A 26441-nucleotide genomic window follows, 5' to 3' on the forward strand; every position below is an offset into this window, starting at 1 on the left:
ACCCACACTTTACCCTCCCTATTCGTTAGCTTATCCATCGATACAGTCCCTTATTCATCCAAGAGTTTATTCCCAACCTGTTCATAAATCCAACCATCCAGCTACATACTCAATTCATCCACTCAACCATTTGTCCATCTATACACCATCTGTCCATTTATATATCCACTTATCCATTCTCTAGCTATCCACTTACTGATCCATCTATCCATTTATTCATCCGCCAATCCACCCATCCATTTCCCAACTTAGCCAAAATTGATCCATGCAAACTTCCACTTATTTATCATCAGTCCATCCAACCACTTATCCATCCTCCCATCTGTCCACTGATTTATACCACAACCCCACGCACATCTACCCACAAACATATATCTGCAGATATTTATGCTCCACTTAGTTTAAGAGGTTGGTCAGGTGACAAGTGAGTTGAGGTTGGAGGAAATAATAAAGTTGCATTCATAGAACTCCCTCCCCAATGCAACAGAGTGACCTTCTGACCCCCAGAACATCCCCCTTGATTGAAAAAAAAAATGAGACCAGACAGTCAGTGGGTGGGCCCGTCTGGCCAGATGGTATTTTGGCTGCACAGCCTTTATACACACACACACACGCGCACACACACATACACGTTGCTAGAACGCTGAACACAGACCGCACCCCCACCCAACACCCCCAATCCCAAGTGCAGAGTAGTCAGGCTTTCAGACATAAATTAAAAAATAAAATAAAATAAAAAAGTGTTGGTCTCTGGGAGGGAGAGCTCATGCAGAGATGGAGGCAGATCTCCCTGGGAGCCTGGGCCAAGGAGAAATCCCTAACCCTTCCCTGGGGATTCCCACTCCTGGGGGGGGTGTCTCTGCCCTGACCAGGTCATTTACACCAGCCATCAGGCCTCTAGCCCCTTTAATGTCCAGTCTCCCAAACTACTAGATTTTGGTGTCAGCCCCCATTTCCCTCCATAGCCCAAGGGAGTAGCATCCTGGGAGGTGACAAGGGGAGGGAGTGGATGCAGCCTGCAGGTCTTTAGCTGGATTCTCCAGGCTCTAGGTCTGGGTCAGGTGACCCCACGCACTCCTTGCTGAGTCGTACAATTTCCTGGGACAGAACTTCCATGTCCTAAGAAACAAAAAAGCCATAATGGGCCAGAGAAGTAGGTAAGGGAGGCTCCTTCATTTCCAACGGTGTCTGGCCTGGTTTGGGAAGGTTCTTGGAGTTCACAGAGCCTTCAACAGAAGGCTGGGCATGGAGAAGATGGGAGCTAAGGAGATGTAGTGGGTCACCTGCTGTGGCCCAATGGTGCCAGAGGATATAATTGTCACCCTCACCACCTTGTCTTCTATTAAATGTGAACTTGCTTCTCCAAGGTAGGAGCTGGGTCTGACTCCTTTATGAATCCCCCAGAGATGGGGGAAATATTTGGGTGAAAGAGATGGGCCAATGGACATGTAGGTAAACACATCAGGGATCTATGGCAGGCAAACAGGTGCACAAATGCATTGTGAAGAGGCCATAGGGAGGACAACAGGTAGGGAGGCAAGTCATCTGGTAGGTTGGCAAGGTAAGACAATGGGTGAGTGAAGAAAGAGAAGGATAGGTCAGGAAATGGTTGGAAGACCTGGGAAAGATGATTACATAGGTAAAAGAGTAGGAATATGGACAGATGAATAAATGGTTGGGTGGGTGTATAAATAGATGGATGGATGGGTAGGTGGAAGAAAAGAGAGACGAGTCAAAGAATAATAAGTTGACCCAAAGATGAAAGATGGGAGCATGAAAGGGTGGTGTATATAAGAGTAGGAGAATGGCTGGGAGGACAAAGTCTGGGTAAGTGACTATAGGGACTGGCAGAAGACCTGGGGCTCTGTGGCTAGGGAGACATGTGGTTAGATAGATGGGGAGTCTAGTAGGCTACACTCGCCTTGTGCAAGTGCATATTCTTGGTGAGCTGCTCCTCCAGCATGTTCTGCAGCTTCTTGTTCATCTCCCGAAGGTTCTCGTCTCCTGGCTTCACTAGGTCTCTCAGGACGCTGCCCAGCCCGCTGCGGTCTGTGTGGCCTGCTGCCACAGACACATCTGCAAGGGCCCAAGCTGAGCACTACCCCCTCGGCAGAGCCGGAGGAGAGATGGGCAGAGCCAGAGGAGAAAAGAGGGGAACAAAGCAGAGGAGAGGGGAGGGAGAGAAGCCATGTTATGTAGGGGGGTGGAGATTTTGACATGTGAAACCAAGCTTTGTCACTTACTAGCGATGTGACCCTGAAAATGGGGATAAATATCTAAATCATGGAGTTGGAAAGATGCATGACTGCATGCAAATTATAGAGCACACAGTAAACCCTCAGCAGATGCCAGTAGGTATTGTTCTGCTAAGGAAAAATCAGGGGGAGAAGAAGGTTTGAAAGAAGGAGCAAAAGAAATAAAGACAGAAAGGAAGAGCAAAGGGGAGAGAATATAGGAGACAGGTGGGAGAGGAAGAGAAGGTGAGCAAGGAGGGAGAAGAGATCAGAACCTCAAAAAGAATAAAAATACAGAGAATTAAAACTTGTGGAGGCAGAACAATATAGCCAGTAAGAGAAGGTGAAGGAGGGGGGGTCAGAAAAAAAAAGATACAAAGAGAACACAGAAGGGAGAGAGAGGAGGAAGCCGAGACATGGTGAAAAGAAAGGAGACAGAAGACCAGAGAAGCACATTAGAGGAACAGGGAGTAAAGGAATGACAGGCACACAGAAAAGGGGAGGAAGAAAGAGAAAAAGACAGTTTCCTTGCTATCCTCTCCATGGTTTGTAATTTTGTTAATAGATGCACTGAGTTCCAAGAAGAGAAAAGCCACAGCACACATGGAAAATGAGTAAAGTAGTACTTGGAGAGCCAAGTAAAGGCTGGATGGCAAGGGGTGAGGACAGGGGAGGGGGCACTGACCGATTCGGCTGTCCATGACGTAGGTCTCAATGATGGCGCTTTTCCGGCAGAGGTCCTCTGCCATGGAAGCACTGCTCACCTCCAGGTGCTTCACCTGCAAAATAGCCCATCCCACATCAGACCCCTCAACTGCACATGATCACCCATGAGGAGAGGAGGAGGGCCTGACCAGACCCCCTCCTCACTGCCTGGCCAAGAGCACTTCAAATGGGGATAAGCAGAGAGACAGACAGTACCTTCTCCTCTAGCATCCATTTCTCCTGCTGTGTTTCTGCCAGCCGTTGAAAGAGCTCAGCCACTTCCTCATCTGACAGCTCAGCTGGCCGAGGGGGCTGGGCCTGAGGGCTACTAGATAAGGACTGCAAGGAAGAGGAGATAGTGACCAGCCCCAGATTCATCACTGCCCACCCCAGACACAAGTCAGGAGCTGGAGTTGGATGGGAAAGTGTGGGCCCTGTGGCTGGAGCTGTTGGTCAGTCTTGGCACCCTCAGAAACTCTGTGTTCCCCTTGATCTAAAGGCAGGTAGAAAATAACTACCACATCAGAGCCTTACTGAGAAAATTAAGGGAGATACATTAGCAAATGAGATCTTTTAGCCAACAGGAAATGGAGGTGAGAGCTGAAAAAGCACCACTAGTAAACAAGTAAAAAAAATTCAAAAGGTAGAACACTTCTTATAAGTCAACTGGCCTAGTTTGTTCCCAAGATGATGTCACAAAAAAGGGACCAAAAGAAAGCTGGGCATGATGGTGCTGCCTGTAATCTCGGAGACTTGGGAGACTGAGGAGAATCACAAGTTCAAGGCCAACCTGAGCAATTAATAAGGCCCTAAGCAATGTAGCAAGACCCCTTCTCAAAAATAAGAAGGGCTAGGGATGTGGCTCAGTGCTCACGTCAGTGGCTTGGGTTGAATCCCCAGTACCACACTAGATTAAAGGGGGAGAAAATAACGAGATGATGTAACATGTGCTCTGAAATGGAATTCTGATTTTCAGTTTTCAGAAAAAAAGCAACAAAGAACATTTTGGGGCCAACTAGAAAAATATGATTAAGGTAAACTAGAGTATTAGATAAGATGAAAATTTTTAAAATTGGGAAGGTAGAAACCAGGTGAACCAAAACATGTTCTTAGTGCCATTTAGGATTTTAAAATGAGGGATCTGGAAGGGTATGAACTAAACCTTTATTTAGATCAAGGTTTCACTATGTTGTTCAGGCTTGCCTTGAATTCCGGGATTCAAATGATCTTCCCTTGCCCTTATGAATAGCTGGAACTGCAGATGGGCAACACTGTGCCCAACTTGAACTGAGAATTTATAATAATGACCTTTGGGTGGTAAAATCTTTACTCACTTGTTTTTGTTTTGTTTTGTTTCTTTGTTTTTTGGTACTAGGGATTGAATTCAGGGACACTTTACCATTGAATTACATCCCTAGTCCTTTTTTATTTTTAGACAGCGCCACACTAAGTTGCTGAGGCTAGCTTTGAACTTTTGATCCTCCTGCCTCAGCCTCCTGAGTACGTGGGATTACTGGAATGCACCACCATACCGACTTTTTTTTTAAATTCTATAATGTACACATACTATTTATGGAATGATAAAAAAAAATTCCAAATAAAACTGGCTAGCAAGGAAACTGACATAACAGATAGCAATAATAATGAATAATAAGTGTGATTTGGAAGAAGGGACCTCCTACATGGGTAGATACACTTACTACACACCACATACTTTATGGCTCCCAGAAAGGTGGAATTAGCTGACAAATGCTGAAACATGATGGTCAAAGAGAGAAAACGATTGGCCTGTCCCCCATGTAACAATCCAAGTTGATGAGATTGAGAAGAACTTGTCAAAAAAAATGCATGTGCCAGGGGATTGGGTTGTAGTTCCAGTGGTAGAGCATGTGCTGACATGCCCAATGCCCTGGGTTCAAATCCTAGCACCAAGAAGGAAAACAAAAATGCTTGTGCTAGACTCAGAGTAGATGGCTGCAGCTGAGGGAAAAAAATAGGGCGATGCCCCAATTCCAGATTTGAGGCAGGAAAAACTGGGATTGCACACTCTTCCTTGTCCCTTACCCTGGCTGGAACAGCTGAGCTCTCCTTTTCCCGCAAGATCTCCCGGTAGCTGAAGGAGGAGATGCTACTGCTGTCTCCTGTCTGGGTGCGGCTTGGTGAGTTCATCTCAGAAAGAACCAGCTCCTCAAGGCCTGGAAAGTGGAGGGAAGAGAAACTGAGCCCATCCCCCTGGGTCCCAGGGCACCAACTGGCAGGAGGAGGCAGAAAATAGATTTGACAGAGATGGAAGGAGGCAAAGAGACACACTAGGGCATGGGAAAGTCAGAAGCAGACAGGACAGGGAAAGACAGTGGAAAAAAAAAAAAAAACAGCTGTCTTAGTTGGCAAATACACACAATAAAAGAGAGCCAAGGTGAAAGAGGCCAGGAGAAATAGGGGATACCTGGGCCTCAAGTAGCATTAGCACTCAGAGTTGGGCATGAAGAAAGGAAAACAGAACCCTGGAGAGGGCATAGGGCACACTCACACAGAGAAAACCCTAGAGGGACAGGAAGCTAGAGCAGATGATGGAGACGATCAGAGACCCTGGCAAAAGACATGGAGCAGAGAAAAATGATGGAGAAGCCAGGCTTGATGGCATGCATCTATAATCCCAGTGACTCAGAAGGGTAAGGCAGAAGGATCACAAGTTTGAAACCAGCATCACCAATTCAGCAAGACCCTCAACAATTTAGTGAGAAACTGTATCAATATAAAAAATAAAAAGGGCTGGCAATGTAGCTCAGTGGTAAAAGCACCTCTGTGTCCAATCCCCAGACTGTTAAGAAAAAGAAAATAATGGAGACAGACTCATAGCCATGCACCAGATCTCAGTTCCATTTAATGGACAAGATGGAGGTATGGTATACCATTCTAATCTGTTCTGTGCCACTTAATTTGTAACAAAACAGAAACAGAAACAAAATTCCTGTTATAAAGAGGTGACTTCAGGAAACTGAGTACCTCACAGAGAAATTGATTTGAAATGAGATAACATTCATTTTGCCATGTACTTAAAACATGGGCATTGAATTTGTGCCACTGCTCTTGTTGCTGTTTCTCAGTGTCAGGAAGGGTATGTTAATAGCACACCCCAAGGGCTCTCTAGCATGGGTGGGGTGCTGAGTGAGGTTCCACAAGTACCCTGAGTGGGAGAACAAGAGAGCGAGTTTTCTCTGAGGCTATGGTTTGAGAGATGCAACAGAGTCATCACTGCATCTTACTTATTTCAATGTATTTATAGGCCACCCCCATCCAAAAAAGGCAAATACAAACCTAATTTTTATGTCTGTCTTTGCCTTAAGTGGCAGAAATAACATGAATTGGATATAATAAAACAGTACAATGTTGCCGCTTGCATGGATATCTGTCTCCCTAGCTCCACTGGGAGTTCCTAGAGGGGAGCAAATCAGGGGGCTTTATTTCAGGAACCCTGGACTTGACTGTGGGAATTTATAGAAGGAAAGAATGGATACAACAGATTTAGAAACACTGAGTGAGATATAGGAGTGTGTACATGGGGGTAGTGGGAATGCAGACAGAGAGAGGAGATAGAGAAAGAATAAGATAAATGGACAGAAAGAATAAAAAGTGGGGAACAGAAAAGGAGAGATGTAGAGAAAGAAGGCAGGGAGATAAAGGCAATCTAAGAGGAAAGGGAACAAATGGAACACAGAAACATGGAGATACAACAGAGAAAACAAAAAGGGAGAGAGAAAGAAAGAAAGAAACAGAAGAAAACAGGTAAGAGTTCAAGAGGGACAGAAGAAGCCAGAGAGAGGATCAACGGAGGTGCAAGAAGGCCCCGGGACCCATATGCCCAGGCCCTGGCTACCCTGCACCGTAGCCTTCTCTTCCTGTCCTGGTGCCTCACCAGAGCGGCTCTTGCTATTGGTGAGGATGTCCTGCAGCCGCTCCTGCAGCTTGTCGGCCCGTTTTCGCTCCAGGTGCAACTGCCGCTTGAGGTCTTTCAGCTGTGCAGGGACGGGGGAAGATGAGGGTTGAGGGCCAGGGGGCCCATAGGGAAAGGAAGGGCATACATGCCAGGAAAGGGCTGTACGAGGGCACCTCCCCATTTTACCGCAGCACTGCCCTTCTTCTCCAAGATCCGCTGCCCATCCACTGTATCCTTCACCTCCTGTCAGGTAAAGGCAGCATGGCTGACAGATGCCAAAACAGCTGCCTGCAGCACACCCCCTCTTTACCCAAGGGTGTGTCTGGGGCCATAGAGGGACCATTGACCTGCTTCAGGTTGCTAATAGTCTTCAAGTGGCCATCTCGCTCCTCCTGGGCCTGCTGGAGCTGATCGCGTAGACCCTGTAGCTCCTCCTCCTTGCCCTGCAAAGCAGAGAGTAGCTCAGGCTGCAGATTGGGAAGCCTCTGTACTCCCTTGAGGGCCCTTCAGTACCCGGAAAGAGGAACATCATCAAAGGAGAAGCACCTTCAACTCAGCAGTATGCTGCTCCTGGCACTGCTTTAGGGCTTCCTCTTGCTCCTGCTGCTGCTGCTGTAAAGATTCCTACAAGACAAGTCCTGGGTCTGGCCACAGTCCCCCAGAAGACATTATGCCCAGTTTAAGGGTATACTGCAGTGGGGCCCTTCAGGCATGCAGAAAAGAACTTCTCAGCAGGAAAACACCACATGCCCTTAGGCAGAAGTGTTACATTTAAGCCTGTGCCATTCATATAACTCTAGATTTGCATTTACATTTTCTTTTATTTAACAACACATAACATAACACTTACTACATGCCAGGAATATTCAAAGGGTTTTACATATATTAACTCATCTTCCCTAATCCTCCCATAATCCCTAGACAGTAGGCTTTATATTTATTTATTTATTTATGCTGGGAGTTGAACGAAGTCCTCACGCACCCTAAGCAAATACTCTACCACTGAACTACACCCCCAGACCCTATTGTTATCCCTTTTCTACCAAATATGAAAACAGGTCACAGAGAGGTCAGATGACTTGCCCAAGGACACACAGCTAGCAAATGGCCCAGCCAGAATTCAAACCCAGGCAAACTGGCTCTGGTCTGTGCTCTTCACTGCTGCTTGACATTTCCTCTTATGTATTGTCCTGAGTTTTCCAGAAAATGGCAATAAAAGCTCCTGTTCAAATCAAATCAGTATATAACAACAATTTCCTGATAGAAGTAAAATTCCAGGAAGAGCAGGTGCCTTTTCAAATCTGCACAAAGGCGGGGTGGCATTTCACACCTAACATTTTGCCCTGTCTGTTGGCCATTCCTTGGTCTACTCTAGAAGGCTGCTATTGAGCCAGCAGGACTGTGGCTATAGACACAAGTCCAGGACGACTCAGAAAGTTCTAGGTCCTGACCACTTCTGCACCCTGGTTTGGCCTGGGTGCCCCATAAGCAGCCTCTATGTCTCACTGGGCACCACCAACTCACCTCAGCTTCCTTCAAGCGCCGTTCAAACCAGCCCTTGGCTCCATCCATGGAGTGTACCTGAGCCTGAAGTTCTTCCACTGTCTGCTGGAGATTCTCCAACTCCCGTGTTCGGGCCTGGAAGGGGCATCCAGGGAAAGGTAGGCTGAGGACCAGGCACCTCACACATGCCATTCATTGGCTCATCAACAATACTGTGGTACCCAAGGTTTGGAGGAGGAAGGGCATTGTAATTTACCCACCCACCTTCTCCTCCCGGATCTGCCCACGGAGCTCCTCCTCCTGCCGCTTTTTGTCTTCATGCAACTCTCGGAGCTCACGCTCGTAGCGGGCACGCACCCCCAGCACCTCCTTTTCATGCCTTAGTCGGACTGCTCCCAGCTCTTCCTTGTGCTGAGACTTCTCCTGCAGTGTCTCCATTGCTAGTTCATCCAGCATTGCCTTACGCTTCTCAGCACTCTGGGGGGGGGGGTCAGAAGGATGGGCCAGAAGGATGGCAATCAACCTCCTTCCCTAATACTGGAAAAGGGCCACCACCCTGTCCCCATGACCAAGGAATTAGCCAGACACCCCTCTCTCAGTCTAATCAATTTGGCTGAGTCACTCTCCCATCCTCAGAAAATGGGTCATTTTCTTCTCCCCCTCATTCCCATGGATTTGAACATATTACATCCTCCAATTTCCTTGGACTGAGCCAGTCCCTCCACCTCTCTCCATGGTGCCCTACCTTCCTAGCCTCCTGGAGTTCCTGGATCAACTGCTCCTTCTCCTGCCCTATTTCTTGAAGTTGTTCCAGAAGGCGACTATTGGCCCGTAATGACTCCTAATGCAGGAACAAAGGGGATGAGTTTGATGAAGAGCTAGTAGGTGCTGGTTACCTGGGATGCTTCTGGTAGACCATCTCCCTTTCCATTGGTCAAGTGAGTGTTATAATCTCAACCTCTACACAGCTAGTTGCTCCCCAATATTCATTCTCCCATACATTCCTAGCAACAGAGTTTGTGGTTGGGTACATGATGGTCTAGCAAGCATTACCCCTCTTCCTTCAAAGTTAGGTGTATCCATGTGATTTTTTTCTTACTTTATTTTATGAGACAGGGTATTGCCATGTTGCCCAAGCTGACCTCAAACTCCTGGGCTCAAGGGATCCTCCTGCCTCAGCCTCCCAAGTAGCTGGACTACAGGCTGGTGCCACTACTCTCAACTCATGTGATTACTTTTTATGTTATGAAATTGGTTGATGTAACTTAGGTTATGCTTTTTTTGGTACTGGGGATTGAGATCAGGGCCTGGCACATACTAGACAAACATTAAGCTACATTCCCTAGCCCTTTTTATCTTATTTTAAGACAGGATCTCACTAAGTTTCCCTGGCTGACTTCAAGCTTGGGATCCTCCTGCCTCAGCCTCTCAAGTAGCTGTTATTAGAGGTGTGCGCCACCATGCCTGGCAGGTAGTGCTCTTAAAGGAAAGGGGAATACTATTCCCTGCCCTATTTCCTTCTTCCTTCAAGATGGAATGCAAAAATGATGGTGGAAGAGCTTGAGCAACCACCCTAAATGCAAGATAAAAGTCTTGTGTTGAAGGTGGGAGAAGAGCAATAGAAAAAGAATGAGGGTCACTGATGATTGCAGAGCCATCACTCATCCTTAAACATCCTACTTGGAGTTTTACATGAAAGAGATTTAAACTTCTCTCTTATTTAATTTACTATTATTCTAGTTTCTATCCAAAAATGTAAAATCTAAACCTTTTTGAGTACCAACATGAGACCAGAGTAGAAAATTCCACATCTGACCTCTTGTGATAGGTCACAGTCAAACACAGGTGTGGGGCTGAGGTTGTGACTCAGTGATAGAGCACTCGCCTAGCACTGGGTTCGATCCTCAGCACCACATAAAAATAAATAAATAAATGAACAAACAAATAAATAAAGGTATTGTGTCCATCTACAATTTAAAAAAAATTTAAAAAGTTTATTAAAAAATAGAAAAACACAGGTATAAGCCAGGCACAGTAGTACACACCTATAATCCAAGTTACTCAGAAGGCTGAGGCAGGAGGATTACAATTTCACGGCCAGACTAGATAACATAGCAAGATCTGTCTCCCCCAAGGGAAAAATACAGGTGTACTAAAAATATGATATAAAACTACTTCCAGGCTATATGCATAAGGTATATACAAAACAAATGAATTTTGTGGTTAGACTTGGGTCCTAGTCCCAATACATCTTGGTAAGTATATGCAAATATTCTAACATGCCCAAAATCAAAAATCTGAAACATTTCTAATCCCAAACAGGTTGGATAAAGGACACATAACCTATACTATGGAATCAGAATGTATATCCTAATGAACTGAAGAGGCCCAGCTTCGGAGAAGCAAAATGATTTGTGCCAGGACATATGGATACTAATAAAGTCAGGCAAACAGCCTGGAATCTAGGTCCTCCTGACTACATAGTCTCCCTACTGCACCTCTTGGGGATTCCACTGAACCAGTACTAGGGGAACTGTAAGACAGAACAGAGCCAGAAGTATCACCTGGAGCTGGGAGTTGAGGTCATCTTTCTGTCCCATGAGATCCTCATACTCAGTTTGCCGCTGCTGTAACTCAGCTGCTAGCCCAGTGGTCTGTTCCCGGAGCATATTCAGTTCTTGTGTCTTTGCTGTTTGGATCTGCAGAAAGTGTGGTGATGGGATATGGAGTGAAGGGGCCCCAGGGACCCAGGCATGAGGCATGGGCCTCTCCGTTCCAGAAAGGCATGAAGAAAAGTAGAATGAGAGAAAATTTCAAAAGAAAAACAGTGAGGATAATGTATAAATGTGGTATATTCATGCAATGGAGTACTTCATAGTGATAAAAGAACAAACCCAAGCTATATTTGGATAAACCTCATGTATACAAAGGTGCCAGAAAGTAGTCAAAGACAAAGTAACATTGATTCCATTTATATAAAGTAAGAGCAAATGAAGTGAATCTATGTTGCTAAAGTCAGCATGATGGTTATTTCTGAGGGAGTATTGACTGGAAAGGGTAAAGGGGACCTTCTAGGGTACTGAAAATACACTATTTTTTGATCTGGGAGGTAGCTATGTGGAGACAGAAAAATAGGAAGACTGAGAGATAGAGAGATAGAATTCACTGAGTTATACACTTAAGATTATTATATTTCATTCACTTTACTGGAGAGAAACTAGAATGTCAGAGAAGCAAGGATGGATGACTAGAGAGAAGAGGGCTGGAGCAAACAGAAAACAAAAAGAGAAACAGGTACCAGAAAACAGCATGGTATCCAAACACCCTGCCTGGGTATGGACCAGAAAGAAGAGAAATGGGAGAATGAGGAGGGATCAGCAAGGGCTCTCATGTGTCCTGTACCTGCTCCAGGGCAGCCAGGCTAGTCCTCAAGGCATTGTTCTCAGCCAATAGCCCTTCCACTTGTTCCTGCGCATCTGCACTCTGGATGGACACCTGGCCCCACCCCCACGACAGGTGAGAGCGGGTCCAGAACAGGAAGGCAGGACCTACCCGCAGCCAAGAAAGAAAGGAAACAGACAGACACACAGGCCACAGACCAGGACTAGGAGAAGAAAGACCCCCAGGGACCTGCCTACCTGTGTAGCACCCACTCACTCAGGCTGCCAACTCCCTCAACCTCAGATCCCCAAACCCACCCAGTACAACGTACCTGATCTTGTAGGGCCCTCAAAGCTGCTGCATGCTCCAGGCGTTCTCCCTGCCGCTGATCTCTTAACTCTGCCAAGCTCTGTGGGTACCAGGAGGTCAGGGGAGCCCATTCCAGACCTCAGCCACCCCTGAGGTACATATAACCATACAGACTCCCTTTTGAGTAATCAACAGTATATCCCCAGCACTTGTGAGTTTTGGACTACCCATCAAGGATGTCAGGTTCACCAGACTCCAGGTCACAACCTGAAGTGGCCTTAGACACTCTTGTACCCTCTATCCCATCCTTCAAGCATGTCAGATACACCTAAGCTCCTGGTCTTAGCTCTTGGAGGACTCAAACTCCCCTAGCTCCCATCCATAAGATGTCTTACACTAACTCAGATTCCAGCTTGGGAGCCCCAGATTCTCAAGATGCATACAAACCCCAGGAATCACAGATGTGGTCAATATCTAGGGACAATAGCTTTACTTAGACTCCAGGCCCTGACTACCAGGGGTTTCAGAAACACTAAAACCCCCATGTCTCAAGTTTCCAAGGGTTTTGGATCCACACAAACTCCTAGTTCCAGACTCTAGAGGTCTCAAATTCATACAATCTCCTAGTTTCCAGCTCCTAGAGAAGTCTCAGACTTACTCCTACCACCTATTACTCTGGTCCCCACTCTCTGAGGATCTTCAGAGACAGATCACTACCAGGTCCTGGGGCATCTCAGCCTTACTTAGACTCCTGTTACAGCTCCCATATTCCAAGTTTCTAGGGGCCTTAGTACCATGAACCACCATATTCCCTTCTCCAATGGACTTATGACTTACCCCTTCTAGAGGAGAACCTAGAGGCTTTAAAGTCAGCCAGCCCCCAACCATCAAGAGCCACAGAACCACCTAGACTTTTATACCAGCCCCTGAAGGTCTCAGACTGACCAGCTTTTTGTTCACTTTCCTCAGGGGTCTCAGGACCACCTAGCCCATGCAATTCCACTTCCTAAACATCTTAGACCCAAACTAACCTCCAGACCCTGAGAGTCTCAAATGCACTACACCTCTAGTACCAACTGTCCCATGCCCTAGGCCTCTGGAGATGCCAAATTTACTGACACCCCTACTCTTAAAGGTCTCAACATCACCCAGTCTCCAGGAAGTTCAGACTCACACCTACTACTGGTCCTAAACCCCAGTGGTAGTTTCAGACTGATATGAACTTGTGATACACAATCCCCCAAGTCCTCAGTCCCAGGGCCTCTGATCCATACAGACCCTTATCCCAAATCTTAGAACTCTTGGGGCTCCTAAGGTCCTATTTTTCTACCTCCTGGGGAAAGCCTAGGCCCATCTAATCTCTGAATTTCCAACATAGGAAATACTACAGACTGTCCAGCCAGTCTCCATGAGCCACAGACCTCTCCAAACAAGAGTCCCCACCCCAGGGATCTCAAGACTGAGCTTCTCACTTGATTGGCAGCCTCAAGTTCCTGCTGCAGTTTCTGGGTACGAGCCAACTGAGCCTTTAGATCAGCTTCCTTCCGCTGTTGTAACTCCTCAATCTTGTTCCTGGGGGTGACAGGGATAGGGCACACTGGATGTGGCTCAAGATTCAAACTCCTAGTTTTGCCCCTGTGATCTTCAGGTAATTCTGCATGGAACAGTCTCTGTCTACCAGTGCTCCCAATCCTGGCAGTTACCTGCTGTCATTAAATAGTGTTTCCTTCTCTGTCTGTAGACGGCAAAAGCTGGACACAGAAAGACAGACATAGATGGGTCAGTTTTATAAGTCAGTGTCCCTTTAGGCTCCTAAAAACCATACAAAAAGGAAGTGTACCTTTCTTGTTTCTTTTTTAGTTTCTCAGAGAGCTGGATGGGAGGGACAAAGGGGAGTAGACAAGTGATGAAAATGATAATTATATTAACAAAGATAAAAATTAACTTAATATTTTCACATAATTTCACTGCACCCTTTCTGAAAGACATGATTTACTTATGTTATCCTATGGAATCCTCAAAATAGCCCTGAGAAGTGACTACGACCAGTCTTACAAACTGGGAAACTAAGTCTCAGAAAGCATAAGTAATTTAGTTGCCTGGCTGGTCAGCAGCAAAAGCATTATTTTCATTTAGATCCCTTGGGCTCCAAAGGCCAGCACTTATGTCCTCTAAATAGTGGCCAATAGCCACATCCTAGAATGGCTAGTCTGGGAGGCCTAGAAATCAGGATCCTAACTGGTTATCTTAATGCTGGACTGCTAGGTTCTAAAATAAGAATAAGGAATCTGTAAATGCTTGGATAAATGAATGAATGGGCAAAGTTGGGAGGGACAAAAGGGATGGGGCCTGACATGCACAAAATAGAGTGGGGCCACATTAGCCCATTCCATATTGAAAGTAACTCTGAAAGATAAGTGTGAGTCTCTCCACTTCCCCCATGATGAAACTGAGGCTCTGAGGGAGGCACAATGCTCCTTTATGCTATGCCAGGAATAAGCTGGGCAGCCCCACCTTAGCGAGTTCTTCCTGCAGCCTGGATGTTTCAGCCTGCTTTGAGCTCTGCAAGGAAAGATGAGGGATGGGCTTGTTGTTAGTAAGGACAGGGGAAGGCCTCTGCTTCGCCTTGTCCTCCTGCCTCCCTCACCCCTTCCCTTCTGCCCACGAGATGGTGATGTCACAGACATCTCCGTGGGACCACAGGCAGAGCCAGGGCATCTGCCTGCCTCCAGACATCCCAGCCACAACAGACCCAGGTTTACCTCCAAGCCTTGCAGCTGCTCCCAGAGCAATCTCTTTTCCTCTTTCTCCATTTCCCATTTCAGCTCCACCTCTGCCAATGGCATGGGGGCCATGATAGTGGGAGTGAGGCCCCCTGGGGGATCTCCTTGGCCTTCACTGACAGCTGAGGACTTCACAGTCTCTTTCCCATAGCGCTCCTGCAGGGCTAGTGGGTTGAATAAGAATATATGATGGAGTGCTATGTATGTTTATGATGGATGAGGTAGTCTCTGAAGTTCCTTGCCATGCTTCAAATAGAGGGAAAACTGGCCTTCAATCCTTCAGGTCACAGAAACCCTGCTCCAAATGCCCACAAGCACCATTCATGCCTTTACAAATCCTACCAACCTCTGAGATCCTGTCTGCCACGCTCCATTCCCCTACTTATAGCTAAATCCTTACTATAAACTCAGAATACTCATCTACATTCTAGCAAGTCTCCCTCCTGATCATGGAACTAGCATCCACCACCAAACAAGCCCCAGCTGTTCACCAAGAGTCCATGCATTAGGACCTTCCCACAATATACCAAACTGTCTTTCAGCTTTTATCCCAAACCCCACCTATGATCTGAGCTCCTTCATTCACTTTCTTCACTTAGTAAATAGATCCCTTTCAACATTCATGCTGCTGCTCTCTAACATTTGCTAGGGACCAGGCCCTGAACCAAATGCAGATTGATACCAACTCTTTCTACTTCCATCTTTCAGGTAGCAGCCATCACTGTGTATACTGTGCAGATAAGGACCCTTTGGCTCAGAGAGGTAAACTGGCCTGTCCAAAGCCACACAGCAGTTCTTAGCAAGGCCAAGCCTGGCCCTAAAGCCCTTTTCCTTCCCCTGAGAGGCAGACATTCTTCTATGTTTCACTCAAGTTTTGAGATCCCTACATACCCAGGAGAGCCTCTACATACCTGCCACATTCTTCTGCAAGGCTGTGTTCTCTGCCTGCAATCTTAGCAGCTCCCCATCCACATGGGGTCCAGCTTGGATAGTGCCTGTTCCAGTAGCCCCTTCCTTTAGTTGCTGGTTCTCCCGTTCCAACTGCTCCATCTGGCTGCAGAGCTGAGCAGGGGAAGAGTAAGGAAGCACAGAAGCAGCAAATCAGAACACTATTCACTGAAACATATATAGCACTTGACCACGCAGTTAATAATTCATTTAATTCCCATAAAGAACCTATGACATAGGTGCTCTCACACTTTACAGATAAGGACACTGAAGCACAGAGATGTTAAACAACTTCATATTCACACATCTGTTTAGCAGAATCAAAAAGGTTGAGAATGATGAGAACAATTTCCCCTTTGCCTATTCCCAACATCTCAGATAAACTCTAAGACCTCACACTCCTCTGGAAATTGTCAGCACCATGGATAGTCCCAATGCCATGACTTCTATAAACAACTCTGTGTCCTGGGTCTTACGCCCAGGGATAGTTCCTTCTCAGCTCAAGCATCACAGAAAACTTTAAGAGTATTTCCAGGGCCACCACTGCTTATAATTCTTGCCTTGCTAGCTCCTGGCCTTGGAGAGTAAACAATAAAAATAAAACTAAGCCAGCCCCCTGTTCACTTCCTGACTGAAATACACTTCTCATAGAAGTTCCAAGATGATACCTTGTCCCTATTTTCAGGGGATAACATTGAGGCCCAGGAAAATTTTTATTTTTATTGACTGGGATATTTTCTATCCCAAATACTATTTTCACCTAGTTCTTCAGATGATTGGCTTCTGTGCATCCTTTAGTGTTCTGCTCATATGTCACCTTTAACATAGTAAACCATGGGCTAGAGATGTAGCTCAGTGAGAGACCACTTGCATAGCCTTAGGGCCCTGAGCTCCATCCATAGAACCAAAAAGAAAAAAAAATTGGTATCCCTCAACATCGAAATTCTACTCTATCAAAGCACTGCATTCACTTCTTTCTTATCTGGTTTTAATCACAATTAAATTTTATTTTTTAACAGTCACAAGCACAGATTCTGAAACGAGATTGCTTGGATATGAATTTATACTCTGCCATTTACTAACCAGGTTATCTTGGGACAAATTACTTTATCTCCCTGGGGCTCAGTTTTCCACATCTGTTAAATAGGGATCCTAAAAATATCTCATAGGCTATTGCTAGGATTAAAATGAATAAATAATGTAGAGCACTTCAAATAGGAACTGGTACATAGGAAATGCCATATAAATGTCAGTTATTACTACCTACTAATTTTATTTGCTTATTATGTTATGTTTTTCTCCTAATCCCATCCCCAGAATGTAAGTTATGCAAGAGTGGAGAACATTCTGTGCTGCTCACAATTGTATTTCCAGAACACACAGAACATAGCAAGCATTCAATAACTATTTGTTGAAGAAACAATTGAGCTGAAATATCTTGGCAAACAAGGGGTGGATACAGGCTTCGATCCCAATGCCTCCCTGTGAGCACTTCCAGTGCCTGGGAGGAGTAGGAAGGTGACTATGAAGGAAGTCTCCACACCTGGTCCAGTACCCAGCCCTGGGTAGTACAGGGAAACATGAGCTAGATTTATGGAAAAATGCCTGACCTACCTCACCCCATCAGAATCAAGATACCATGGAGGCAAAAAGCATAGACAAGTAAGGCTGTGAGACCAGTGGTTATGTGAGCACCAGGGGCATGGAACTAGAGGGTGGGGAGCACCAGAAGTTAATGTTTAAAGTAGTGATGAGGCAGACCTGCAGGTCAAAACAACCTATGTGGAATGGACCAATTAAAAAAGAACTCGAGGGCTGGGGTTGTCGCTCAGTGGTAGAGTGCTTACCTAGCACAAATGAGTCACTGGGTTTGATCCTCACCACCACATAAAAATAAATAAATAAATAAAACTTGAAGCCAGGTGCAGTGGTGCAGGTCTATAATCCCAGCAGCTTGGGAGGCTGAGGCAAGAGGATTGTGAGTTCAAAGCCAACCTCAGCAAAAGTGAGGCACTAAGCAATTCAGTGAGATCCTGTCTCTAAATAAAATACAAAAGAGGGCTGGGGTTGTGGCTCAGTGGTCAAGTGCCCCCGAGTTCAATCCCTGGTACCGCCCCCCACAAAAAAAATTGTAGTGAGAAAACCAGAGAGAAGGCTGTGAAAATGTAGCAAGTAAAGCTGGGCATAGTGGCACATGCCTGTAATCCCAGCAGTTAGGGAGGATGAGATAGGAAGATCATAAGTTCAAAGCCAGCCTCAGCAACAGTGAGGTGCTAAGCAAATCGGTAAGACCCTATCTCTAAATAAAATACAAAATAGGGCTGGGGATGTGGCTCAGGGGTTGAGTGCCCTTGATTCAATTCCCAGTACCCGCCCCCAAATATATATATCTCAAATGAGAGGTAGTAAGGGCTGAGGCAGGCAAGGGCCATAGGATGGATATAAAACATTTTTTTCAGTAATGGTGATTGAACCCAGGGCCTCATGCATGCTAAGCAGGTGCTTTATTACTGAGCCATATCCCCAGTCATCTACTTGATGGCTTTTGTGTGTGACACTAAGGATCAAACCCAGGCTAGATAAGTGTTCTGTCACTAAGCTATATCCCCAACCCCAGAATATCAAAACTTAAAAAGTCAAGAAAGAGCTGGTGATGTAGCTCAATTGTACAGAGTATATGTCTAGTACGCATGAGTCCCTAGGTTCAATCTCTAGGATTTCCCAAAAAATCAAGAAATATTTTAGAGGACTAGGGATGTGACTCAGTGGCAGAGCACCTGCTTCACATATGCAAAGCCCCGAGTTCAATCCCCAACACTGCCAAAATAAAATATATTTTAGAGTAAGACTGAATCAATAGAAGGATAATATCATTAGCTAACATTTCCATAGCTGATATTACATCCAAGGCTCTGTTGTAAGTGACTTACATACATTTATCCATTTAATCCTCACAAAGCCCTGCAAGACAAATACTGTTATCAGTATCATTTCCATTTTTTTTTGTTCCAGGGATTGAACTCAGGGGCACTTGATCACTGAGCCACATCCCCAGCTGTATTTTGTATTTTATTTAGAGACAGGGTCTCACTGAGTTGCTTAGTGCCTCACTTTTGCTGAGACTGGCTTTGAACTTGCGATCCTCCTGCCTCAGCTTCTCTAGCTGCTGGGATTACAGGCGTGAGCCACCATGACCACCATCATTTCCATCATTTAAACATTTGGGAATGAGAATTGACTTTACCATGGTCACAGTTAGCCAAGATTTTAATCTAGGCCTAGCTGGGAGTGGTGGCTCACACTTACAATATCACTATCTAGGGAAGCTGAGGCAGGAAGTTCACAAGTTTGAGGTTAGCCTCAGCAACTCATCAAGACCGTGACTCAAAATTTAAAAAAAATAATAAAATTTAAAAAGTGCTAGGGATGTAGCCTAGTGGTAAAGTATCCCTAGGTTCAATCTTCAGTGCTGAGGGGAAAAAAAAAGTTTTTAATCTGGGTCTTCCAGTACCAGACTACATGTTTGGAACAATTGCTCACTGAACTGCCTCTCCTGGCACTGTACTTGCTTAAAGGTTGATTTTTGCTTTGTTTTTTAAAGTATTAAGAAGTATTTTATCAGATGGAGCCTTATAAATACCATTTTTGCTACCAAGGGACTTTTTTCCTGAAAATATGCTAAAAATTTACAAAGAATTAGCCATGGAAACAGAAGATACATAAGAGAACAAAAAGACAAAGTCTCCAACTGCCCAATAGTTTCAAAAGCAGCCAGGACACTAAAATCAGTGAGGATATAGAATTAACTGATCCAGGATGAATTATCTGGAAGAAGTGGAACCCCCAGTTTATGTCAGACAAAGAGAAGGAAGACAAAAGGGAAGCACTTCAAATACCTTTCCAACCCATATTAAGCATAATAATTTTAGCTAAAAATTCCCCAACACCCTGATGCTCCATACGTCAGCCCCAATTTTATGGAGACTTGAAGTTCAAAGAAAAGGAGTGCCTGGGCCAGGAACCAGCTGACCTCAGGGCTTGAAGCCATCTGATTGCACCACAGTGAAAGGCACCATCTGTCAAATCATTGCCCCCCCAACGATATTTCAGGACTTGTTTCAGCACCATGGACAGTGATCCAAGGTCAGACCCTGTCCAACCACCAGTTGTTGTCAGGTCTCAGCCTGGGTAGCCCCTGTACACACTTATGCACACAAGCATGCACACAGCATTCCTGTTCCCTCATTTATCCCAGGCACCAGCACCTTGCTGAACTCGGCCATAAGTGTGCTGTTCTGCAAACGGAAGTCCTCCTCCTGGCTGTGCAGCTTTGCCTGCAGCATCTCATTTTCACTCAGCAGTCCCTCGACTTCCTGCAGTGGCAGACATAGGCCAGGACTCCAATAGAGGCAGAAAAGATGAGGAGGTATGGCAAAGAAGGAGACAGAAGAAGATGATGTGGGGGAAGAGCATAAGGTACAGAGAAAGGGGTGATACAGGAGAGAAACATACAGGGAGGGATAAAATGAGAGAGAGAGAAAGATGGATAGAGAGTCATGGGGAAGTAGAAAGAAAGGAAAACAGGGAGGGAGAGACAGACAAAGAAGGGGGAGTACAGGAAAAGAAAAGGAAAGGTAATAACAGGAAAGGAAAGAAGGATCAGAGAGAAAGAAAAAGAAAAGACAGGAACAGGGAGAAATCACCAGGGAAAGAACAGATCAGAGAGAGAAGTGAGAAAGTTAGGGTAAGAAATGAGTCAGGATGAGATAAAGGAACAAAGGGGAAAAAAAGAAAAAAAATGGAATGGGCAAGAGAAACAAGGAGTCAGAGAGAAATAAACAAAAAAAAAAACATAAAAGACCCACGATGACAGAGATAAGAACAGGATGGAGAAAGACAAAGAGAGGGTTGAGGAGAGAAACAAGAGTCAGAGAGAAGGAAACAGGATGACAGAGCCAGGAATAGACAGAATTAGAATAAAGAGAGAAATGGAAAAAGAAAGAAAAACACAGAGAGGCAGAATATAAGACAAACACAGGAAAACAAAGACAGACACAGAAATACATGACAGTGAGGAAATGGTAGATGCAAGGGCACACACAGAGAAAGGCAGGCCAGTATGAGGAGATCCCAGCACACAGAGATATATTCCCACTTAGACAGAGTCTCTCAGATACATTCACCCACCATGAGCCCCCTTACCTGAGCTTTCTTGCTCTTGCTCAGTGCCTAAAGTGAGGGGTGGAAAGACAGCTAAAGTGAACAGCGATGAATATATCCTACCCTCAGTAAGGTATGGAGACTACTGTGATTATTGTTAATGGAGGACAATGATGACATGGGTCATAGGGTGAGATTGTCTTCAACCTCAGAACTTTCTTGACAATTTGGAGCCCATAGGAATAACAGAATGAATGAGTGAGTAAATAAGAGACTGAACAAACGAGAATACTGCTTTGGTGCTACAGCACATAAGAATCTTCCTTTTCTCTGTTCTTAAGGTTGAGGTGTGACTTAGTATTTAACCCTTTACAGGCTGGATCTCCAAGCTCAGAAATTGTGGCTTTATTGCTACATCATCCAAACATGTGTATATGGATCCCTCCTATAGAACATGGAAAGTACTTCTCAGCAGCTGAGGGCATGGTCAGGTTTGAAGAATTAGTACCCTAACAAAGAGAAGCCCAGCCTCCTGACAGTGAGATTTTCTGCAATCTATATTAGTGTTCATCCAACAAATATTTATCCAGCACATGTACTACAAATAACATTGTAATAAGGGAGACAGAGCAGTGAAGAAAACAAAGGAGAATCTTGAATGTCTTGAGGAGCTTTAATAAGTTATATTCTATCTCATCTTTATGGGATCTAAGAGGTGGGTTGGGTCTTATATTATCAACAGGACCAGTATAGGGATGGAAAATAGGGGGACAAAGTGGGAATGTGGGTAGAAGTTGGGATGCAGATTGAAGGCAGATTGACTTCGAGTATTCAATGAAAAGTTAGTGACTAAGAATGAATAAGTAACTGAACATAGAATGAAATAAGAATAAATTAAGTTAATCAATAAATTAAGCAGGATTAGACAAAACTAGCCAAATAAAGAGATTTCCATGAGAATTATTTAAATGACTACATGAAAACAGCATTTAATATTAGGTCTAGTTCACTGTAGGTGCTCATTGGCTACATGAATGAGTCAGACAAATAAAGGGTAGCAGAGAGTGGGTGGCTGGAGAAAGGTACCTTTTGAGCTTTACTGAACTCTTTATCCAGATAGGCAACCTTCTGTCGAAGACTGGCAAGTTCTGGTGTGAGGAAAGCAGGGAATTGCAACCTCAGGCAGTGGCAAGGAGCTGAAGGCTCCTCCTGCCAGGCCTCTTGAGGTAAAAATCTCAGCCTCTGGCTCCCAAATTCACCCCCACCTAATGAGACCCTCTTGGCTCACCAACGCCATTCTTGCGTAGTTCATCTGAAAGCTGGTAGTTGTTTGTCCGGAGTTCTAGGAGCTGAGCCTTTGGGGAAAAAAGAAGGGAAAAAACTTAGGAAAAGTGCTCTCACCCCCACCACAAGGGAACCGAGCTCCTAAACCCTATGGATTAGACTGGTACCCTCCAAGTGATTCCTCAGCCACTCCTTATTACTTAAACATACTGCATCCTAAAATGAGCTGCCAGGCTCTGAGCCCTTGTCCCACCTCCTACAGGTCCACTTATAACCCCAACCAATCTCACCCCTCTAATCCACTCTGCGCTCCAGCCATCAGTGAGCGCTGGCCCACACACATGCGATAAAATTTCTCTTTCTCATCTTGGCTGACTCCTTCACACACTGAACACTATCTTACCAAACCTGGAGGCCCCTGAGGGCAAGGAACAAGGGCTTGCCTTCCCACCTCTTTCCCAAGGGAAGAGGGTCTGGTATTTTCCTCCCCAACCTTCACTGAGTCAAGAGCATTCCCAGGATCCTGTAACTACAAAGGTTCTCAAAACATCTCCAGGCCCCCTTCAAAAATTAAGGAAAGGGCTGGGCATGCCAATGATCCATGCCTGTACTCCCAGTGACTCAGGAGGCTGAGGCAGGAGGATCACAAGTTCAGAGCCAGGCTCAGCAAGTTAGGGAGGCACTAAGCAACTTAGCAAGACCCTGTCTAAAAAATAAAAATAAAAAGGGATGGGGATGTAGCTCAGTGTTTAGGCTATCTGGGTTCAATCCTCAGGACCAAAAAAAAAAAAATAAGGGAAAGGGCCAGGTGCAGTGGCACAAGCCTGTTATCCCAGTGACTCAGGAAATCACAAGTTTGAGGCCATTCTCAGCAACTTAGTGAAACCGGCAGCAATTTAGTGAGAACGCTGTTTCAAAATAAAAATTAATAAGGAATGGGAATGCAGCTCACTGGGTTTAATCCTTATTACCGAAAAGGAGAGAAAAAGAAATAAGAGAAATAAAAGAATTAAGAAAAAGTGAAATTTGGGCCATTCTAAACAGCACAGTCCTTTCTACAAACCCTGTAGGGCTCTGAAGCTGGTTGGTCCCAGACTCATTCACTATCCCCTACCCCACCAGGACCTTTTTCCTCCCTCAAAACACACTAACATCTACTTCTCTTCCCCTGCTCAAAGTCAGAGGGTTTGGTCTCTATAAAACTTTTCCTGCCCCTGTCTTCACCAGGACTCAGTGATCCCTCTCCATGTCCTGGTCCAACTGGAACACTTCTTTTCACTCCCTTAGATTTCCTCCTCAACAGAGTGAAATGGTTTTCTCTCACTCACTGCACAGTGGGATCAACCTTCCTCACCCAAGGACTCCCACCTCCCAACAAGATCACTCCAGTCGGGGTAGAATGGGATGACTCTATACACTTCAAGGTCTCTCAAATACAAAGCCTTGGGTGGGACAGTTTGATTACTCAGATCCCTTGCGAAGGTTAGGGAAGTCTTTCCAATTAATGGTTCAAAGATCTCACCCTTTCATCCCCAAGAGTCCCAGTGAGGAACAACTGTTTTCCCTCATTCAAGGACCAAAAGAATTATTTGTCCTCTCTCAGAGTTCCTGTCCTTCACCCACAGGACACTTCTCAGGATTTTCTCCTTTCAGAAACTCTCAGCAAGGAACTCTCTAGAGAAGAGCCCACTCCTGAAGCAATGCTATGGCCTTTCATCCATTCTCAAGAGTTCCCACCCTAAAAGAATCAAGTAATCATAGTACCAATTCAGGATACCTCCAAAAAGTGCAGTGATCCTTTCTCCATGTAGTCCAAGATACCACTTTTTTACCTTCTCTGGTCCCCCCCACACCCGTTGGGACTGATGGTATTACCCATTCAGGGCCTTCTTTACCCCAGGCCTAAAGGATCACCCCTAGTAATCCAATGGTACCGCCCCTTTGAGGATCCCCTACCACCAAAGGCACAGTATCTCCACTTCCCAGGAACACACCTGGGGTCTTTCCCCAATCCCCTGGCATAGTAGTATCTCCCACAAACTTCCCACCTCCCACAGGGTAATGGTATTGCCCTCTCAAGGGCTCCCCCCACCGTGACGCAAACGGCCCAACGCCAGCTTCCTTCCTCTCCAGACAAAATGGTTTCGCCCTCAGGATCTCCTTCTTTCAAAGCCCAAAATTATCATCACCCACCAATGGTATCCCCCCACACAGACACAAAGATCTCATCCCCCCAGTTCTGAGTAAGGTATTGCCTAGTAAAGGTCACTCTCCCCTGCCCACAAGCCTAACAGAATCTAATCTTCAGAGCCCAAATATCTCAGAATCAAAGAGTATCGCCGATCACAGCCTCAGTTTCCCTTCTCCAGATCAATCCCTTGGACTCAATGTCGGTTCCAGCCAACTCATTCTCAGAGCCGGTGGCACGACCGCTCTATACCCCTCCCCCTTGTCGCCTAGCCCGGTGGTCTTTCCCACAGCGAGCGGCACCTGCATCCGCTGAAACTCCTCCTCAGACAGAGCTTGCGCCATGTTCCTCCCCCCCACCCCCCCTTCAGCTTTATGCGCAGACGCAGCTCGTGCCTCCTGTCAGTATTAAGTTCGGACCGAACCAATGGCCAGGAATAGAGGGGGAGGAACCTAATTCAGAAGTTCAGATTTTGGGAAACGTAGAAAAGAAAACAAAACTGACAAATCAGATGGATTCTATTATAATGTTTTACTAGATTTCAAATCATCCTATCTGCCTTTTAAACTTCTGTGGGTTACCAGTTGTTGTGAGACATTATGGCATCCCTGTCTCGTGAGTGAACTCTTCGCTAGGGAAGTGTTTGCCGACAGAAAATGACCCTTCTGTGCTACTCCTTTAATAAGAATGGTTGACTTAATAACCGTAGAAATGAAAGCGGAAGCTTTCCTCTGTTCTGGTTCCCGCCCTCTTTCCAATGACCCCTGAGGGGAATCCCGCCTCTGGTGAACCCCCTTTTTCCTAAGATTTGACAATGATTTTATTAACATGATGCTGTACATCATTTTAGGTAAAGGACCCTAGCTACCAAAAAATTAAAAATACCTGAGAGGAAAGAATGGCAGTGAACTAGGTGGGGGGGAGGGGCGCTCTATTAAAACTACAAAAACAAAAGCAAGGGCTGAGAGTGTATTCCAAAGGTAGAATCCTGCGTTCTGGCATCTGGAGGGTGGAGGAGGGGACCTGAATGATGAAACATTCGAATTAATACTAAAATGCCAGAGCTCTTTTTTTTCTTTGATTCAATGAACTTTATTGAGATACATTGTTTATCTCACCCATTTGCCAGACATGGTGGTGCACTCCAGTAAACCCAGTGGCCTTGAAAGCTGAGTCTGGAGGAGCGCAAGTTCAAAGTCAGCCTCAGCAATTTAGGGAGGGTCCTAAGCAATTCAGCAAGATCCTGTCTCGCTATTCTGTCTCAAAATAAAAAATAAAAAGGGCTTGGGATGTGACTCAGTGGGAGAAAAAAAAGGGAATCTTTATTAATGAGCTACGACCCCAACCCTTTTTATTTTGAGGTAGGATGGCACTAAATTGCTGAAGCTCGACCTTGCCTCAGTACCCCAGTCGCTGGAATTACAAAAGGAACCTTATTTTTATGTGGTGCTGAGAGTCAAACCCAGTGCTTCACAGGTGCTATGCAAGCGCTCTAAAATGAGCCACAACCACAAACCCACCTTAGTGTAGTTTTGATTTGTGTTCCTCTTAGAATAAGTGAGACTGGGCATCTTTTAGTATGTTTAAGGACTAATTTAATATATGTGTATATGTGTGTTTTGGGGGGGATTTAACCCAAAGTCTTCTTCATGCTAGACAAGTGCCCTACCACTAAGCTACATCCCCAGCCCTTAACATGTTTGTGTGTGTGTGTGTGTGTGTGTGTGTGTGTGTGTGTGTGTGTGTGATTGAACCCAGAGGCACTTAACCACTGAGACTATCCTCAGACCTTTTTATTTTTATTTATTTGTTTGTTTGAGACAGAATCAAGCTGAGTTGCTTAGGACCTCGCTAAATTGTTGAGGCTCACTTTGAACTAGCAATCCTCCTGCCTCAGCCTCCCTAGTCACTGGGATAACAGGCATGAGCCAGCATGCCTGGTGTCAAGTGCATTTTAATTTTTTTAAAAAAATTTGTTTTGAATGGTACCCCCATTTTATTATTTTTGC

The 26441-nt window shown here is 45.3% G+C and overlaps 1 protein-coding gene across 6 annotated transcripts; it reads right to left on the reverse strand.

Annotated features, from left to right (window-relative positions):
• Positions 1 to 550: 550 nt before the first annotated feature.
• Gripap1 (GRIP1 associated protein 1) lies at positions 551 to 24796 on the reverse strand. Of its 6 annotated transcripts, none has more exons than XM_013364440.3 (26): positions 24735 to 24796; positions 22249 to 22315; positions 22047 to 22108; positions 21003 to 21029; positions 20066 to 20173; positions 15764 to 15914; positions 14832 to 15016; positions 14584 to 14631; positions 13910 to 13941; positions 13773 to 13820; positions 13542 to 13641; positions 12092 to 12169; positions 11782 to 11874; positions 10944 to 11078; positions 9125 to 9220; positions 8644 to 8856; positions 8401 to 8514; positions 7423 to 7500; positions 7224 to 7319; positions 7063 to 7119; positions 6856 to 6955; positions 5004 to 5134; positions 3156 to 3278; positions 2920 to 3013; positions 1922 to 2076; positions 551 to 1119 (listed from the first exon to the last, which is right to left on the reverse strand). In XM_013364440.3, the coding sequence occupies exons 1-26, from the start codon at positions 24774 to 24776 to the stop codon at positions 1027 to 1029; spliced, it is 2526 nt and encodes an 841-aa protein (XP_013219894.2). In that variant the 5' UTR covers positions 24777 to 24796; the 3' UTR covers positions 551 to 1026. The 6 variants fall into 6 exon arrangements, with proteins under 6 accessions (XP_013219894.2, XP_013219893.3, XP_040136467.2 ...); XM_013364439.4 differs by having other exon boundaries at positions 6817 to 6955; XM_040280533.2 differs by lacking the exon at positions 24735 to 24796 and adding an exon at positions 24022 to 24220 and having other exon boundaries at positions 6817 to 6955.
• Positions 24797 to 26441: the final 1645 nt, after the last annotated feature.

Source organism: Ictidomys tridecemlineatus, chromosome X (assembly GCF_052094955.1).
Source record: "Ictidomys tridecemlineatus isolate mIctTri1 chromosome X, mIctTri1.hap1, whole genome shotgun sequence".
Taxonomy (NCBI): Eukaryota; Metazoa; Chordata; class Mammalia; order Rodentia; family Sciuridae; genus Ictidomys; species Ictidomys tridecemlineatus.

What these genes read in the sequence shown, in the direction of transcription:
- Gripap1 (XM_013364439.4), bottom strand. Translation starts at nt 24,776, where the DNA reads ATGGCGCAAGCTCTGTCTGAGGAGGAGTTTCAGCGGATGCAG. An exon ending in GCCTGGCTGCCCTGGAGCAG is followed by an intron (nt 11,079 to 11,781) that starts GTACAGGACACA and finishes CACTTTCTGCAG; the next exon opens with ATCCAAACAGCAAAGACACA. An exon ending in ACCTCAACTCCCAGCTCCAG is followed by an intron (nt 9,221 to 10,943) that starts GTGATACTTCTG and finishes TTCCTGCATTAG; the next exon opens with GAGTCATTACGGGCCAATAG.